Source organism: Aphis gossypii, chromosome 2, assembly GCF_020184175.1.
Source record: "Aphis gossypii isolate Hap1 chromosome 2, ASM2018417v2, whole genome shotgun sequence".
Taxonomy (NCBI): domain Eukaryota; kingdom Metazoa; phylum Arthropoda; class Insecta; order Hemiptera; family Aphididae; genus Aphis; species Aphis gossypii.
The window spans coordinates 74,432,831-74,451,891 of NC_065531.1; the positions used below are offsets into that span (position 1 = coordinate 74,432,831).

General features: G+C 31.2%; 1 protein-coding gene across 2 annotated transcripts in view; it reads left to right on the forward strand.

The window, feature by feature from the left end:
- The window catches only part of LOC114121141 (uncharacterized), a 66,489-nt gene that overhangs the window by 45,663 nt on the left and 1,765 nt on the right, over positions 1-19,061 (forward strand). For both annotated transcript variants that reach the window (XM_050199068.1, XM_050199066.1), the window contains 2 exons: positions 6,948-7,062; positions 13,458-13,492. In XM_050199068.1, the coding sequence (XP_050055025.1) occupies positions 6,948-7,062; positions 13,458-13,492 (150 nt within the window). The remainder of the gene's footprint in view (positions 1-6,947; positions 7,063-13,457; positions 13,493-19,061) is intronic.

Here is a 19,061-nt window from a genome sequence, read left to right on the forward strand (position 1 = left end):
TTTTTATACATGTAAATCTGTCGGGAGAGAGAAACAGATAGAAATTCGTTCGTCGTCGTTGTCGTCGACGACTCCTACGTATAGTATATTTGCACTTAAATATATAACCATTATGGTATTATACGCTGCGATGGATTTGCGGAATACCAATAGTAATAGTAATAATAATAACACGATCACGATCGGCCGAGCGTAATCGAAGAAACGTTCATCGATAAAATATTATGTAGTTTCGTGTAGGTATATACATGCACACAGGATTGCTCACCATCATTGCATCACCTCTCTGCACTTCAATTACATTTATTATTCTTATGGTTAATCATGTTTAAGTTATATATTATAGTTCACTTCAAAATCTGAGATATCGAATTTTTTATCATTTTCAAATTGAATTGCTTGTTTTTTTTTATCACAAGCGTTCAAATAAATACATAACTTTTATAGTTTAGGCAAGAATTGGGTGATAGAAGAATGTAATATGGAGTTTGTGATAGACAGTAGTGTATAGTTGATGATGGCTGGACAGTAGGTATATTATTATATTAAATTATAGATGAGGATAAACATGGTGAGACGCTCTGTACACTGTAAACATATAGAAAAATAAAAAAAAACATTAACACAATTTTTTGCGAATAATAATACATGTCGATTGAAAGACATCGATACAAATCGTGTTTAGTCGTAATAACAATACGATATTTTCTGGGGCCTGTGCCGATCGTATCTCTGATTATATATAATAATATTCACTCTGGTAAAGTTACCAACGCGGCATTGGTATTTGGGTGTGTATAAAATATAGGTGTACGTAGTGTTTCGTATAGAATTGTCTACGTATATCGTTAAATTCTCCAAAAACAAACCGTGAACAACTCATATTCGTACACAGGATGATTCATCAACTGTATGTATACTTTTATCTTATAATAATTCATTTTTAAAAATTCTTTATTGGAGTTTCTATTTTTAGGTACTGATAGAAACTAGTGTTTTTACTATAATTATTATATAATATTGGTAATTAGTTTAGTATTTTTATAGCATAGTATATCTTCTAAATCTAAATTATTAAATTATTATTATTTACCATTATTATAATAAATTTGTTTCTATTATGTATGTGTTGATCGAGCGATCTGGGGGTAGTCGTCATGGTTCATGAATATGTCATACATATATTATCAACATTCTATGACGTTTGTTTTATATCCTCCAATGTAGCTTGGTACTTTAATATTGCACAGCAAACGGCCATGTTTATTATCACGCTAATAACAAGAAGTGATTCCTTTCTGTCTAAAATACGATAAACATAATGACTTTTCGAGTTAATAGCATTGTCTAGAACTTTTTGCTGATGGGAATGAGAACGTCACATCAATTGCATCTACTGTTTTTCCTTTTCCGTGTTGAGTACTATATAAATCTAATTCTTGCACACTCCATTATTATATAGAGTCTAAAAATAATGACTCACCTAATTCTTCAAAATGCTTTTTGTGTTTTATACCACGATGACCAGTTCATAAAAAATTTAAACTTTATCTGTACATTTTAAATAAATAACCGTTCTTGTAAAACATTTTTAAAATACAAAATCCTGATATCAAGGATATATTTAAAAATTTAAAAAATCTATTGACCGACAAACTAACTCTTATATTATACCGCATATATCGTGTGATTGGTGTAAAATAAACGCTTTTGATAACCATGAGGACTTGGGTGGGTATCGTGATGCTAATTGCTAAGTACATATCCTATAGTACAAATATAAAAAAAAGTCTATTTTGGACGGTTGACAGAAAACGGGTCAAACTGTGGTGACATTAAAGTCGTAGGTGCGTTATAATTTATAGTATTATAATTATCATGTCGACGTTCGCTCGCTACGTGGTCCTTATACAGTCTCAGATGACAGACGTCGTGTCGTTATGACGAGATATAATATGACGTTTGAACTGTTTGAAGACTTCATTATTTGATACGATCATGACGATTATTGGCTAAATATAGGCGATCGTGAATTTAACCAAACTCGTGCATATTTACTCGTATAATTTTGTGATGACGTTGTGAAAATCGCGGATGACACGTTTTCGTATAGACAGAAAAAAAACAGTATGTTGTAATTTAGGCTGTCACGCTTATCCACCGCCGTAGCCGCTGCACTTTCTCATTTTACAAGTCAATAAAATAAAATAAGAAGAGAATATAAACACTAAACACTGGAGTAGCCCGCAACCGGTTATCCGTCGCGTACACCTATTATATACATATAGATGTATTATAGGCACCTATATAATACTGAGTAACTTGTCAAGTCGCTAATTAGTCAACCAGGGTGATTAGTAACCCGCCCGGTGAAACCAGTTGAAATTTACTGGCGAACTCAATAAAAATCGTAAACGTATATTATAATGATAATAATAATAACATCACTACCCGAACACATAAATCCACTCTGCCGCCGGTCGTCTTCGGATCAAGAATATTGCGCCGTATATTGTGTCTTATATTTATTTATGTAGGCATGTACCAATAAGTATAATAAGCGCGAGCGATTCGTAAAACACGCGACGAGGAATGTTTACAACCATTTGAACATTATAAATTTATCGAGAAAATTTTTTTTTATAAAAATTTCTTTCGTCAATATGCACGTGTCACTAGGCGGTCCAGTCAGCGTCTCATTTTCTTCGCATTCTTTTTTTTTTCACGCTAGCACGTCAAATATTCGAATTTGTTACTCAGATTTATGATTGTGCGTGGGCGTCTCATCACGTAGACCATTCATCGTACCTATACATAATATATGTGTGCACTGCAGACTGTTTTAATATACCGGTGTAGTACTGGTGTACAATTCGTTTTGGCAAATAGGATTTTGAAAAAAAATTATATTATAATATATACGTTTACGTCGCGTTCACGACGCGCGGTTATGGCGGCGGCGGGTGACCGATGCGGTTCGGTGAAAAACATGATTTATTCCACCGAGTTTTCATTGCGCGCGCTTGTCTTATTATTATTAACATATATTATTTTTTTCGACTGCATACCGGTCGATAAATATATATATATTTTTTTAAAACGATTTACACTATAATCAAGTTGTTATTCCGTGTCAGTCTTCATATACTTATCATCAACTATCTCACCTCCGCGAGCGAAACGACTACATTTGCAGATGAATTATCTATAAATTAAAAATGAATGTTATTATAATATTATTACCTATACTATTATCATATGCGTTATTCGGTTATATTTTATTGTTTGGCGCAACGTAATTTACCAAATGATTCGAAAGCGATTTCTGTGTTGGCGTGTATTTCATTTATGAATATATAAAATAATATAAGTGCATACACTATAATATGTTATAATGTATAATAATTGTTTATCTCGTTAACTATCTATAATTAATAAACAATAATAATAATAATAATATATTATACTAGACAAAATTGAAGTATAGAATTGGGTACCTACTTTACTTCTTATATTGTAAATATATCTATATATAAGACAATTTTTATTAATTAAAACGTTCGTTTTGAAAAACTGGTTGTGTTCAAATTAACTCGTTAAAACACATTCGTGACACGTTATGTTATAGCTGAAATGTACTTACCTATCGGAAGTAATAAACAAAGTATATGTTAATTATAAAATTTATATTCTTGAAATATTCAATGCGTGAAAATATGCCTTTATTGCCAATTAGTTAAATGTACATGTATTCATTTTATAACTACCTACATATTATAAACAATAATATTATATTACAGTTTTGAGCATAGATATTGTTTCATTGTTATTATAATTAAAAAATAAAGTATATAGATTGACTGCATACGGTTCAATTAAAATAAATCACGATTTTTATTTTCGTCAGGTTAGAAATAGAGTATTAAAAATATCAAAATAAAATAAATTATCTATCTGACATAATATTATAATTAATAATGTCTATTTTATCTGCAAAGTTCAAAAAGTAATTATTCATTTACATAATAAACCTTAATATTTTGAATAATATTATATCGTCGATACATTGTAAATATTATAGCTAACTTGTAATGTTAAAAATCTGTAGTATCGTTTACTAATAACCTTAGTTATTGAAACCTCTAAAACATTTTTTTTAAAAAGGTTATTATTATAAATCGTTAATTAGTGATTTTGCAGTTCATAACAAACTTGCTAACAATAATTTTTAATTTTACTATTTTCATTTTTTACGGGTTATTTATACGTTGTTGTATTTTAGATAAAAGTAACCTTTTAGGAATAACGAAATAATTTTACCTTGTCTCTGAAATTTACATGTCGATAAATAATAATAATAATACTCGTGTTGATGAAAATTTAATTTTTCATTTCTCTGTCGGGAATATAGATAAACAATTAAACTATCACACTGCAGAGAAATACAAATTCGCTGCAAAGTTATTTTTGTATACCAGATTTAATAAATTGTTTTAGTAAGTTTTAGTAAATTGTGTTATAAAATTACTAGTTAGTATTGTTATAACTTATAAATTATATCGTTTAAATTTTTGCAGATTATTACTAATCAATTTATTTTTTGAATAGTTAAAACAAATATTACGTTATTTAATTAAATAAAGAATATCGCTATCTAATGTGTTTTAAACACATATTTTCGAGGATAAGCAACCTTAAAGTGAAGCTATAGTGTATACTTATATCACCATAATCGAGGGCTAACTATATATTGACGAGGTGTGCATGTATTATTTTACAATTTACTATACGAAATTTATAATGTAGCTTTCAAGCGGCGTATAGTTTTAAGCGGTATATTATCCTAGTTTACTTTCGCCAGAAACGGATTAAAAATCAAAACAACTAAATTGCGTGTGAGGTTAATTAATAGTGTAGGTATATCCGAGTTGCGTGCGAAATTAATAGGAGGTAGGTACGATATTCTAAGTATGCAGCATGCAATGTTATTAGACAATTATTATTTGTACCGAATAATAATATACATACATTCATATAATTAATCGCTGCTATTAGCCAATGTAAATAACACTGTATGTTTTTATTATTTAATATAATTTTAAGATTTAACTCGAAGACTGTGTGTTTGACAGTCTCCTGAATGAAAAATTAAGATATCTCTTAACAACGTTTGCTTCCGTGGAAACTCTAATTTTCTTATAATCATTATTGTGTTTAATGTTGTATAAATTAATATAATGATTATCTTTTCATTTGCTTTGAGTTTACAATAATCGAGGATCTATATGCGTTTGTTATTTTTGACTATTGAATTAAAACATGTTTATAGATGGCTGTATATTATAATATCTATATAATAATTATAATATACAGTGTTTACTGTTCGTTTTGCGCATTATAATTATTATTTATTTCAAATAGTATTATTTAAACTTAAAACGTAAACAATACGCAACCGCTATGTTTATAAAAGTAAAATCTTATATAGCTCTTAAACTTTACCCGAAGACCGAAACCAGCAATAATCTCACTAACGCAGGATTCATATACATTCATGGACTTAACTATAAAGTTATTAAGTAGATATATATATATATACAGCTGTAGTATAACAAGTTTTAATTGAATTTAAAAATTAATATAAACAAGTAGTGTATACATAAATATATTTAGGGATATAAATCTTTTTAGTTTTTCAACCGACCAAATATTTAATGACATGGAGATTGAAATCCAGTATATTATATAAAGATAATTTTTTTCTATAATCGACTCGTTACATATAATATTATAATAAGAGCGTCACTTTATTGTGTAGGTACGATGGGTATAAAACAGTCGCGTGGCTATTGAATCTGTAAAGGTATGTATATAAGTACTTATAAATCGAACACTGTCGAACGATTGAAAACACTTAAGACTATAGTACTATGCTATAGAATGTGTCAACAATAAAATAAAATATTCGTTTGGGACGCGTCGCAGCAGAAGAAACCCGAACACGTTGCTGTCGCCTGTCAGGGTAGTGGTATCACGGCGGTGGCGGTGTCGTGTATAATAGTCGTTTCGGCCGCCTGCGATCAATTGCTGTAGGTATATCGCTGTAACCCGACTACTATATTATAATAATGATAATAATAATAATGTACTCGACAACATGTCATACGAACTCAATCAAACCGTCAGCGTTTTCCCGCCAGTGTTTTGGTGCGTACGTACGCGTGTGATTTTGTACGCGCAGAGCATAATAATATCTTACAAAGCGGGAAGATTTGTCGAATGACAAAATATATAAAAAAGAAAAATTAAACAAAACGACGGAGACGATACGCGCGCCACTCGAATCCGATGCGGGTGCGGCGGCGTTAACGTGATAAATAATAATAATAAAATGTCGACCAAAACGAAATTACACATTTTTCACAGTCTCGTTCCCACGGCGCGGCAGCAGAGGTGTGACAATGATATTATACTATATAGGTGTCGTGTTGTATTATGTATTACGGTGTTATTGTGAAAAAAAAATTCAAAATGAAGACGTTACTCCGTATAATAATCGAGACATCACCGCGCGCATATTAGGTACGGCTGTATGTTGTAGGTATAATATTATTATCGTCGCACCCCGCCCTCCAGACTTCGCGGTGGTAGTTATCAAACATTATCCGCGTTATATATACTATTTTATTGTGTATCTTTTATATTATTATACTTTATTATATTATGTATGTGTATATCACGCCGCCGTCGTATAATAGATCGCATACTATATATATGTATAGTATTCGGTCAACTATAATATAATAATATTATATATATTGTGTATTTGTTTCGTACCAACAATTTATAATCCAATAAATAATAGAGTGATTATTATATCGTTATACTACGACACGTGTAAAAAATAAAAAAAAAAATATATAACCATCATTGTCGTGTTTTGACAGGTATGTTGACAGTTCCCATTGCCGAGGTGACGTGGCCCATGATATTGGTCCTGGTGTCGTTGCTGTCCGCTGCCATCGGCGCCCTCTTCATGGTCGTCTTCCTACACCTAAAACTGTGAGTTTCCGTCTACTGTTTATACTTACCTATTATTATTATTATTATTATTATTATTATTATACATTATAATGGGTGTCTTTTTTTTATTGTTGGGTTTTTATTTGATTTTTGTCAACGCGCGTTCTTCGTATTATATATTGTTTCCTCCCCATCTTGTGTGTGTATCCTGCATCACCCCTACCGCCGTCATATTATGCCATCACGTCGTATCAGGTACCTATATAATATATTATTACGATGACGGACGACGTATACGATCGTATTATGACGGTGTGTAAAGCGTGATGGTTTACGAGCAGACTTTAATATTTTTACGACGGTGTCAGCGTTTTATAAATATTATCGCCGAGCTAAAATATACATCGATAATAATAACGATTTTGTAATATTATTATGTGCGTGTACATAATAATATTACATGTAGGTAGGTACCTGTATGTGTATAATAATATAATATATACACGTAAACCCAGAGAGATAATATACGACCGCTCGGTGACAATAATAATCATTACAAGCCTTTTTACGATCGAATATAATATATATACGCATAGGTAGATACGCACACGCATTATATGCACGCGCTGCTGCAGCACTGCAGTGTATATAATAATGTAATATGCAACGAAATATATGTATACGTATGAAATTAAAATAATAATAAACATAAAATATATTAGCGAAATTTTTTTTCTCCACATACCTACCGTCACAGCACTGCGTCTCGAGTACACACACAACTGCGATATTATAATATTATACAATATATTATATTATCGTGTATGTATGTATATATAGTATATACATATATACTTCTCGTCTATAACTAACACACACACACACACATTGTCGAGCTTACGTGTACGCGTTGAGCGTATATGTCGTGCGATTATATTACGAGTGTGTGTGTATATATAATATGCGCTATACTTGCCCACACGCGACACACGTGGCACACGTACCTACCCGTGTACAATATAATAATAATAATATATATTACCGTAATATTGTAAGACGTCAGTGCGCGCTAATGCGACTTCGCCTACGCGCGTAATATATAAAATAATGCGCTCGTATTATACGCCGAGCGGTCTCCGGCGCGTTCGCGATAAACGAAACACACCGCTCTTACACGCGTGCTCAGCAGCGGTCATAGACGGCGTACCCGTCGTCATGACATTCATTACTTAAACTGACGCGCACACTTACAGCGAGTACTACGCACTCACTTACACGCCGTCCCCCGTGTCCGGGGTATAGGACGTACTATATAGGTATAGATTGTACGGTATATAGGTATAGTACCTTTGTGTACGCATATTATAATAAAGGTAATATAAATCGTAAGGCAATGTGCGACGTGTTCGCGTGTATAATTACACGACGCGGAAACATCGTTTCGAACGCGCTCGCCAGCAGTCCGAGACGTCCGATGTACTCTTGTACGCGTCGTCGTAGTTATGTATAGGTACGTGCGACATTACGCACTCGTAAACCTATCGCGCCCGGTCGGTGTATAATATACCTACATCGCGTCTCGTGTCCGACCGGCGGGTATAATATTCGCGACTTGGGCCGGGGGATTCGTTTATTTTTGTTTTTAAATAATATTTCGCCCGTCGGTCGATTCTGCCCGAAAAACTACAATGGTCGCGGCGTATCTGCTTGTACATTATCCCGCAGTACAATATTATAATATACGTTAACAATATAATATACACGTCTCGCAGTATGATATTAGACGATAGCCGTCGTACTGCCGGTACACATGCGCGCGCAAAACACCACGTCGTCGACGTTTATAACAGGTGGCAGGTCCGTTTTTATTATATTATTATATTTTTTTTTTATTTCGTATATTATTATATATAGATGTACGGAGGTACGCCCACATTTCACTCGAGGGCTTTATAATAATAATAATCGTTATATTATATATTATACATATTAAATAGATACGCGCGCGCGTTTCGTACTCGATCGGCACATAAATAATAATAAAAATATAATATACGTGTATAGTATGGCGCGTTTTGTAGTAATTATCCCGGCCGAAAAAACGAGATTATGACGATATTATTATACACATATACATTCCTATAGGTAACGAACCCATCGATTTTTAACTATTCGATTCCCGTTGCAGCAACACTACAATCTGCGTCCGGCTATATTCGGCTATTCGTATATGTATATACGCATCATGTACAAACATCTATATAGGTATTACGATAGTAATAATAATGAGCAATATATACGTATTATACGTGGTTATTATATTATCAGATTTGACTTGGTAATTTGACTTGGTTCCGTATAAAACATATATTTATATAAGTATATGTGCATACATTTTTTTTCATTTATTTACGCGCTCGGCGTGTATATAATACGTTTATAGTGCTTCAATAAATACATAATATAGGTATATGTAGGGATGAAATTTAACGACATCTGTGATTCATCATGATCATTCGATTTCACATAATTATTTATGTAATAGGTATAGTTCATATTATACGTTAAAACGAAATTATTAATTAGGTACGCGTTTAATGTGAATACGAAATAGGGCTATATATTATGATAGATATTTTATACTAGTATATTCTCAACTTGGAGATGGACAACGAATTTTTCAATGTTGTCAAACATAAAAAACATGTTGCTAATATTTTTTTTGCATAATTATCATCATGGTATAATCATTCCTGAGACGAGCGATAAAAACGTATAGTTTATACAGAAAATTCGGGGAAAATACTTCTAAATATATATTTTAAGATAGCTAATTACTCGCCTGACACATCACACATCCAGAGTTTTTTTTTATCGGTGTTACGTAAATTGTACATGGTGCATCAGGCAAAGTAAATTATATGCTTGAATTATTAAACATTTACGTAGCGTTCAACGATCAGTCATATAATCGTGTTAAAATTAGCATACAAATTTTTTTTTAAAACAAGAACACCACCATTCAGCATTATTTAATTCGTCTTCAGCAATTTTAAATGACCTCTGATATTGAAAGATAAAAAATCACCAATTTGGTTATTTTTTTAAAAATATATAATATATAGTTAGTAAAGTCAGCTTATCTTTCTGATATATTTTCTAAATTAATTATCTCAATATTTAAGTATATGAAAATAACTATACATACTGATGTTTTTACATCATACAATAAAATAGAAGCATTTCTTAACAAAATTGAACTTTGGTAATTATGGATTATATACGTATATTATACATATCATATTCGTATGATATAAATTCGAAGAATAAAAATGAATATATTAAATCAATTAGTGATTTCTTATATGATTTTTGATTCCTATATGTTATGTAGTATAGGGTTAAAAATTATAATTCTGCATATTATTGATTCACATAACACAACGGAAATAATGACTAACTGCTGAAATTAAGTGTAATTTAACTCATCATAACGAAATCAAATCAAAAATTTAAATAGTCGAGAAAACTTTAAAATAAAAAAGATTATAATTTACTTATACATGCAATGATGTAAGAGAACGGGTTGAAACATGTTAGAGCGATGTATATAAAATATATGACACGTACCTATAATATCAAAGACGGTAAGAAAAGTTCAAAAACCTCTTTAGTAGGTATATATATAGAGTACATGTGAGAAAAGCCCACGCGCGTATAGTAGCGTTGGCCCTCGAGGAAAACGATGTTGAAAACGTCAATAGCGTTTTTTACGACATTGCAGCAAACCATTAGCGATAAAATTTATTCGTACGTACATCCTATAACTTATAAAGGATAAAATTGTAAAAATGTATTTATCTAAAGGCCAATATATACCGTTGTCAGTTCGTACCTACAGGCAGGAGGTACTTTTATATTTATACAAAACGTCACTCCCGACACGCGGCAGTCTGTAGATCTGTATAAGTATATCAATATATAACTGTCCGATCTTATAATAGCGAGGTAAACAATTTTGAAAACGATTAGCGTGTATGAGAATTAAAAACAACCTATATACACACAAGAAACACGCGGTCGAGCAAATCGTATATAAAATCCAAAACGAAGGTCACAAAAAAATACCGACTTCATGGGTGGTTGAGAATAAAAAAAAAATCAAGGTTTATCGCGAAAAAAATCCTTCGCATTGTTGTGCCAAATGGCATATGTGCAGTGTGCACGTCAGATATAAAACATGTATCAAGCCCCTTCGCGGTTAATGCCTCATTGGCTGAGTGAACAATATTTTTAAGTCCAAACATACGTGGAATTATAATATGTAAATATTTTTCCGTTTTATTAAACATTTCAAAACAACAAAATGTTAATTCATACATTAAATACGTTGTAGCTGAAGCAGTAACACCAAGTGCCGTTCGTTAAAATAACTTTAATAAATTTTAAAACATAATAATTTTATAAAAACGCCATTTGACATCATTAAATATTATACCTACCGTTTAATGCATAAAGTCATAAACTAATATTTACTAATGCCGGGTTTAACAGCAGGTCCTTAAATCTTTTAACGTTCGCAGCATAAACATCAAATATATAGTGTAATACAAGTGATTCGTGATTTCATGAAGTATAGGAGGGGTGGATTACATTTTAATTAGCTGTTAAATCTTCTTGCCATCTGACACATAAAGATTTAAAATGTTATGTTAAAATTATTTAAAAACCAACGATTTGTTATTAAACATATTATTAATTATTATTAAATATGCCTATATACTACAGTATTATCTACACGCAGGTAAATTGACGAGTACATATTGATCTGATAGAATTAAAATAGACAATTTTGTTGTTTGTTTCTAAAATAAATGCAACATTTATAAGATCGAGAGATTATTTTTTTTTTTAAGTTCGTTTATATTTTTTATCACGACAGAACAAGCTTCAGATTTTCAAATATACAATATAACAATTTTTAACGAAGACTACAAAATGATGAACCGTGCCGTAGTTCGGACCACATAAAAAAATCATGTTGTCATGCCCCACAGAAATATACATTTATTATATAATAAATGTATATAGTTAAGCTACTACTACCTATAGCTGATAGTTGTCTGTCGCATTCTGCAACGTTTTTTTTTTTACTCTCCCGGCGCGCGTTATATCATTTTAATATACCGGCGCAAGATTATGTTTTTAACGTTTATCAAATTTTATGGAGGTAAAACGTCAACTCTACCGCCCAGGCATTAATTAAACTCTACCAGACATCTCGTAAAAAAATAAACGCGCGAATGTATTAGAGGATTTAGTACATAAACTTTTGCAGTAAAAATAAAATTTCGCGCGTTTTACGCTTATCGCGAGCTCTGCACAAACATATTTTTAACAATTCGTTGTGATTTTAATGCGTGGAGTAGTGCGATGTTCGTGGTGTACACTGCTGCTACAGTTGTTTCGAATAAAAATGTCACGATACACGTCTGTTGTACATATAAAAGTAGTATTATAACTAATATAACTTATGTATTATAGTCGCTCGCAAACTTGGCTAATTATTTTTTTTTTTATTTTGAAACGTCGTAATAAAAACACCAACGATTACCGCGGAAGCGCGGGGTGTGGTCGTAACTTACATGACGCATTTAATAATATAATACAACCAGACGAAAAAGCTCGTTTGGGGCTAACTGACTTTTAAAAAACATTTTATAAAATCGGTCGAAAACGTCAAAGGCGGGAAATTTAACTTTTTAAAAAAATCTCGATGCAGCCGAACGAAATTATAAAAAAAAAAACACGATTGCTGCAGCTTGCCGGACGCTTTTAATAATAATAATAATAATAATAATTGCTCGCCGACTGATGACGAACGGTAATGTTTTTATAATGATGCGGGACCGTCGTCGGCGTTTCACTGAACGAATGCATATATTATTATAATATACAGCAGAAATGGGTTTTTAAAAGACTAGCGTACAGACCAGATATATTAAATCATTCGTCGAGATCTAACACACACACGTACACTCAACCAATTAAAACGACGTTAACCCATCGGGCTTAGGACATAATAAATCCGTCGTCGAATGATCTATACTATTATAATATTCGTGTATAGAATATACACGAACGACGATTGCGATGCATCCTCCTCCGTAAAACGCTGCTGAGACGGTACCGATATGCTATATGTACATAATATTATTAATAATTAATAATATATTATAAGAAACCGACACGTTAAATACTCGATTGCGATCGCTGATCTGAGGTCCAACTCCCACGCAAAAGCAAAATCGTTCATCACCGAGTGTCTCGTGATCGTATAATATGGCGATAAACTTAAAATTATGTTGTGATAGTCAAAAAAAATGTTTGTATAGATATCTTAAAAATAATACAATTTTTTTTTTTTGTTTCAGACGACTTTCCGGACGCACAGCGCCATCTCGGCCAGGTGAGTTAGACTCCTATTATTAGGTGTATATAACATTTATAAATAATATATTTATAAATTATAATACGATAATAATATTTATGTCTTCCCCAACTTGTTTGTATACGTATATTCACACGTGCGCACCCTTTGAATTTTCTTTGAAATTTATTTTGAGTTTATAAGTTCCACCAGTTTATTTTTTTGCTTAACTTGTTTATTTATTTGTGTAGGTACCTACTTGAACTTAATAAACTACACACAGCAGTATTAATACGATTTAAAAACGGGTTAAAAAGTATAATAATAATACATAATAAATAAGAAAATTATTAAAAATACCTCTTTTATATATTACATCTGAATATTAATATTTTAAAAATTGCATATTATGAAGTGTATGATTTTTTTTTATTAATTAAAGTACTTAAAATGAATCCTTTGATGTAACTGAACGTGTCGGTGTGAATTTCTGTTCCAAGCAGTTGGCGAGGGATATATTATATTGGATTATATTATAATAAAAAAAACTTGTATTTATGCCCCGTCTATGCACTTCGGCATTTCTAGCCAGGCTACATACACTGCAGCTGCAGGACAAAGTTAACTTTATGTATAGTTTTTCAGTTTTCTCTTTGAATTAAATATTACTGTAAAATAAATTGAGAGTTTGTGGGTAGCTAAATATTTATTTTATAATATCGCAGTATAGCACTAAATCGTACCCTGTGACTACCACTTTGAAAAGTCTTTATAAGTACTTTATAAATCCCGAATAAATAAAAATACTTTATAACCGTACACGGTTGGTACATCGTGTTGGATGTTTTAATTAGAAGTTATAACACGGTCGACCCGGTATTATATCCTTTGAACACCGTTCGCCGCGATGCCGCCCGCCGTTCGAGGAAAACGTGGGGTCGTCTTATATATTTTTTTTTCCCAGAATATGTACACACGATGGGAGGGAACATCTGGTGAAATTATGGTTTTTATTATTGACACTGCGTTTTTTTCTTTAATTTACTCCATCTGCGAGGTAAAAATTCCATGATGTGTGTGCAGTACCGAGCAATGCGTTGTTTATAGTGTGTTTGTATAACCTCGACGTGCACATAAGCTCGCAAAGAAAATAATAATAACGATTCGAGTTCATAACATATTCCTTCTGTATAATAGTTTTTAAAAAATCGCTTCCACTACAAAATATAAAATATTGTCCGTATACACGTGTGTCGTATATGTATAGTAGGTTAGGTTAGGTTAGTAAGTATTAGTACGTATTTATATAATTTATAATATAATATGACATAACTTTCGATGGTAAAATAACGCACGTAAGCTGTAACTAAAAAATTGTTGTTGACTGCGTTGTGGTGTTTATACCTATAATGAAGTATAAAAAACAATATAATAACATATATACACAGGTAGAAACTTACATTTATTTTATACTCAGCGCCTCGGCAGACTCGAACAAACTGCAGAATATACGATTATATTGGCTATAAAACAACAAACATAACAACAACAACAGCAAAAAAGAGGAAACTAATACATTTATATTATACGCGATCGTCAAATTTTAACTAACCCAAACAAGGTTTTATGTAGTACATTTTTACGATTTCCAACTGTAATAATAATAATAATAATAATATTATAATATATTATGTAAAAAAAAAAAAAAAAACTATTGTGTTAGCGTGTGATGTTATGCAACGCGCGCGCTGGCGAGTGGAAACGAAATAAAAAAACACGTTTGGGATCAACACGCCATCACGCGTTATAATAACACATCGTGATGCGGGGTAAAGGGAGAAAAAATTATCAGAATTATTTCGTTTACGTTTCGTGTATATCATATTATAATATATTATATTATATTATATGTGTACACTATCGCGGTATGAACGCACGTGTATCCACAACTATATATACCTACACACAATATATAATAATAAATATTAAATAACGATAGGTATATACCCGTGTACGAGTATAGTATACCTACATGGGTAATATTATATATACGGCTGCGGTATAATTTATATTCCGTTCGGTGGCGGTGGTGGCGGCGTCGGCGGCGGACGCATAAAACTTTTGTCCGATGCGTATAATATTATATATATATATAAATAATATTTTCCAGCTCCTCGTCGTATATTATAATATCTGTTCTCCGCGCCGATAGGTCGTGTGAGAAAATTTTGAAGAACTCGCGTCGCGCACACTATATTATAATATATATGTGTGTGTGTGTGTGTGTGTGTGTGTGTGTGTGGCAGAGTTGTGCGTACCTATACGGATATACGTTTATTAAGTATATTATTATAACATGATCTATCGCTGCGAGTTAAATATCACGCACGTCATTTAACAGATATACCTACCTATACCCAAGGTATATTATATGTGTGTATAATATAATACACAGCGCTTGGAACGCGCTCGCACATTATAATAATATTATCATTATCATAATATATATATATATATATATATATATATTATTATATTATAATATGTATAACGAGGTCGCGTGATGATATATTTTAATATACGCGCGAGCGTACGGGCAGAGTCGCGGTGGCGCGACAACACTGGAACGCGTCCACCCGGTTAAAACGCATAATAATATTATATATACGCCGACTCGGTGGTGCACAGACGTCGTGTCGTATAGGTAAGTATGTATATACACACACACACGCGTATATATAAGGATATATGTATTATATACATAAGTATATCGTGTGTGCAACTGCAGCATATACGATTCAAATATATAATATATATATATATATATATATATATATCGGTACATATGCGAGTGTGTAGGTATCCCAAACACATTTTTTATTTAGTCCGCTGACAGAACAATACCAACTCGAGTATAAATTAATACGTTAGCTAGCTGCTGCGCGTATCGCCGCGATGGAGAGATAATAATGGACAGTATATTATATTCCATCTGCAGCGGCGCAACGCTCGGTCCGTTTCCTTTTTTTCGCTCATTCTAAATTTATGTTCTCGATCGGACGTCAGACGGACGTTTCCAAGGCGCACTTCTGCCGCTGCTATATACTACTAATAATATACGTTCTTCCTTTTCACAATACAGACGACAGTCTTTCCGCTCGAGCCTATATATCTATACGCATAGGTATCTATATAGTACACCTGTATATGTATTATTATATTATGTATCCTCCGTGTGCATTGTTATAACACTCGTTTTATTTATCTTCATAATATACAGAGTGATTCTTTTATCGCCAAACTGCTGTCATTTTCTCGGTAAGTTTATATATGTGTTTTCAAAAACATTTTTTTGTTTTTTTTTCTGTTTTCTTGTTTTCGTTTTATCATATTTTAAATTTTCATATTATTCCAAAGCTGAACACTATATCGATGTATAATAACCGAATTACGAACCTGCAGTAGTCAATAAATTATAACTTATAAGCATTCCACCATTAATGGGGCAAAAACATGTTTTTTGAAAACAATTATCGAGAAAAAGACTGTTAACTGTTGAAAGATTCACCTTTTATAATGATAGGTACCTACGTATTATAATTTATAAGCGTCCGTCCGGATAACAACAATATCACGAAAACAATTTCCGTTTCCTTATTTATAATGCTGTGCATATGATGGTATATGATATTACAACGTCTACATTATTATACGCGTGTAAAATATTACGGTCGTAAACTTTCAGTCGTCTAATATTAATATATTTCAAAATTACTATGTGTGTTAAACTGAAGCCAAAAAACTCGGGATTTATTCGATCGAAATTTGGAACGCTAACAACTTTTCACGGTATATAAACTATATCGACTTGATTTTTCTACAACAGCTATCGTAGTTTTAATATCATGTATGCCTGTAACTCGCATAACCCATACAATATATATATAGTTCGTAACGATATTTGTAACAAAATTCCATCTAGTAAGTAATAGCCGTAGGGCTAGGGACTTCATTCCCTAAAAAACCTTAAAATATATGTATGCATTTATGCCTTTACAAATTACCAAATATGCTATTAAAATATGCACTAAAAAAAATAAATAACAGTATTTAATAAAAACCTTTTTATTTTAATATGTAGACATAATTAATAAGATTTTAATTTAGAGTAAAAAAACTTGTCATAATAAATAATTGATTTTCTTCTAACACCCGAGTTCTAGTCTAAAATAAGAAAAATATTTTTTAAAAAACATTTTTAAATTGAATATATTTTTATATTATTTAATAATTATTATAATATATTTAATATTGTTTGTATAAAATATTTAGGTATTTAATTATAAAACTACTATTTTCATATTAAAAATGCTCAAATATGCACTTATAATTAAAAAATGGTCAAATATGCAAAATATGCATATAAATTTTAAATATGAACTCGTATTTCCATGAAACAAATTTCTATATCACTTAGCTATGTTTTGAATGATTATTGAAAAACATGCAAACTCCTAGAAGTCCCTAGCCCTAGACTAATAGGTATATACGTGATACGTCTAATACAATATTATATTATAACCCGCGAGTACCATCATCTACGACCAGCTCGTTAAATAATATCATAACGACTAATACGGTTCGCGTGTGCCGAACAATAACCTTAAGCTATATTAGTAATAATGCGTATACTTACTCGAAAATATATTAGTTACATAAAAAGCTTTTTCATTAACTCGAAAAATAATTTATGTAAAACGCGTTCCAGTATATTATATGTTCTAATTTTTTATTTGCACGTTCATAATAGGTATTATAATATTATATGGGCAATGCAAATGTTTTTCTATATAGTCATTTACTCTACAAATTTAAAAGTATTTTTTTTCAACTTATATATATATATATATAATATATTCATTAATATCCACGGATAATACCTAATGAACGTGTAATAATATTGACATTAATTAATTCGTTGTTAATACATTTTATATAGGTACGTTGTATTATTTAACGCCGTTATTTCATTAAATAATTAATTACAACCGAGTATAAATCATTTTTTTTTCTGTTTTGGAAATATTTTAATTTACACCTCATTAAATATTACGATCGTAAAAGAAAAGTAATTTTGTGTGTAACTTACATCGCTTTAGAAATAAAAACGTGTTTTGATGGGAATAATATAATCATTCTACTTAAAATGAATTAAGACTTAACAGTCTTAATAAAATAAATCGAATTTATTATTTAAGTAGGTACCTAAAGATTATTTAAATATTGGTTCTTTTCCAATATTATACGTTCGTATGTTAACTTGTTGATTGCAGTTGTCTGTAGTATGTATTTGGATTTATTCGTTTTTGTTTTATTAGGACGGCGTATATATAATGTACCGTGTATGGGGAATAAAGCGATATAATAATATAATCGTTACATTATTATATACATTTTAATGTGCGAACATTATTCCTTGAAAAAATACTCCAAAGTAAACTCTATATAAAATATATTATTTTAATAAATACCTTTTGTGAGCAAATAAAATGACGCATCGCCGACTTTTCTACCTCAGTCTTATATATATATATATATGTTCAGACAT